General features: G+C 34.8%; 1 protein-coding gene across 1 annotated transcript in view; it reads right to left on the bottom strand.

The window, feature by feature from the left end:
• LOC107574083 (NACHT, LRR and PYD domains-containing protein 3-like) overlaps positions 1-1,896 on the bottom strand; it is a gene marked incomplete at both ends in the record, with an annotated part of 9,637 nt that overhangs the window by 2,663 nt on the left and 5,078 nt on the right. Inside the window, 3 exons of the mRNA XM_016260554.1 lie at positions 503-673; positions 1,304-1,574; positions 1,631-1,785. Coding sequence (XP_016116040.1) covers positions 503-673; positions 1,304-1,574; positions 1,631-1,785 — 597 coding nt within the window. The remainder of the gene's footprint in view (positions 1-502; positions 674-1,303; positions 1,575-1,630; positions 1,786-1,896) is intronic.

Raw genomic sequence — 1,896 nt, forward strand, 5'->3', positions numbered from 1 at the left:
AGTGGGCGTTCACTTCAGCATCTCGAATGTACCTCGTCTATAAAAACAGACTGTTCTGCAGAGAGGGTCAAAACCCGGATACAATATAGCATATTATATCTAAATTATGATGTTTTTGATGTACAATTCTTGCTAACATTATAGGTGCATCACATAGAACATTATAAAATAATTACAAATGCAGTACATGACCCCTTTAAGGTTTCAATTATCTAAAACTCAACAGGTGTGTAAGTCTTTCATCTAAAAAATCCACAACATACAAACAACCTCAAAATGGTTGAGAAACAAGAAAATTTACGTTTTGAAATGATCTAACATAAGTCCACTCTTAAACCACATTGAAATGACTTTAAATGTAGAGTTCATGCTTGAATTAAACCCTACAAATTTCGCTGAGCTGAAGCAGTTCTGTCCTCAAATCTGTGGCAAATTATCTAGTTCCATGTTAACAGATGGATCTGAATTCTAACCAAACACTAGGGATTGTCACAAAACTTACCTCAGTATCTCTAATTTGCAATTTATATTCTCCAGTCCAGTGCAGAGCAGCTTCACTCCTGAATCCTGCAGATTATTACTATTCATGTTCAGCTCCTTCAGATTGGTATCTGATCCAAGAACTGTAGCCAGAGCTGGACAGCTTTTGTCTGTTAAGTCACAATCATTTAGCCTACAAGAGAAATATATCAAATCACAGAGTTAGATACATGTAATACATTTGTTAAATACAAAAAAAAATAAAATAATAATTATACCAATTATTTTTACATGAACAGTAAATATACTGCATATACAGTATATTAGATATTTATTGATTCAAGTTTCCTAGATAAAACAAACTAGCATGCTTGAATAAAACTTAATAAAATATGTAAATAGGTTCATCATTTATGCATTGAGGTTATGCAAGAGTATATCTCCTTTATAGCAGAAGTTTAAGAAGTTGAACTGCATATTAGAGTAGAAATAACTATGGAACAATGTGTTTTCTAATAACATGATGTGCTTCTTCTGCAGCTAACTAAACAGCTTGTTTTGCTGAAAAGAGAAATTTCTACATAAAACCCATGTAAATCTAATAAAATACCATTGAACAGTAATTCCAAAGGACTGGCATTTTTAACGCAAAATTATTTTATTTTTTTTAAAGTTCAACAAAATGTGTTATGATTTAATTATAACTGGTATATGGTTAATAATCACTATATATCAGGGGTGTCTAAACCTGCTATATATCCATGTAGATAAATGCAATTTTAAGATGAGAACAAAACATGAAAAAATTAATGAAATAACTTACAGAGCTCTTTTGGAGGTTTTGATGACTGCTGATAATCTAATGAGACACTCGTCTGATTTCTTGAATTTCTGAAGCTCAAACTCCTCCAGCTCCTCCTCTGATGTCAACAACACAAAGACCAAAGCAGACCACTGGGCAGGTGAAAGATCAGCAGATGAGAGGCTTCCTTTGCTAAGGTGGGTCTGAATGTCTTTCACCAGAGTTTGGTCGTTCAGTTCATTCAGACAGTAGAACAGATTGATGGATCTCTCTGGAGACAGATTGTTTCCTCCTTAAAGATCTGGGTACACATGCCTGAGTACACTGATGCCTTATAGACATCAATACCACAGGCTTCCAGATCGGTGTCATAGAAGATCACATTGTTTCTCTCCAGCTGATCAAATGCCAGTTTCCCCAGTGAAAAGATGGCATCTTTATCCCAGGAAACATCTGGTGTGTATTCTCCATCATACTTTCGTCTGCTCTGCTGGATCTGAAATCTGAGAAAGTGTGTGTACATTTGTGTCAGAGTCTTAGGAGTGTCTTCAGTATTTGACTCCTGCAGTGTTTTGGAGGCATCATCAGCCTGATTGTTTTTCACAACATTATTT

Source organism: Sinocyclocheilus grahami, unplaced genomic scaffold (assembly GCF_001515645.1).
Source record: "Sinocyclocheilus grahami isolate Dianchi unplaced genomic scaffold, SAMN03320097.WGS_v1.1 scaffold2113.1, whole genome shotgun sequence".
Taxonomy (NCBI): Eukaryota; Metazoa; Chordata; class Actinopteri; order Cypriniformes; family Cyprinidae; genus Sinocyclocheilus; species Sinocyclocheilus grahami.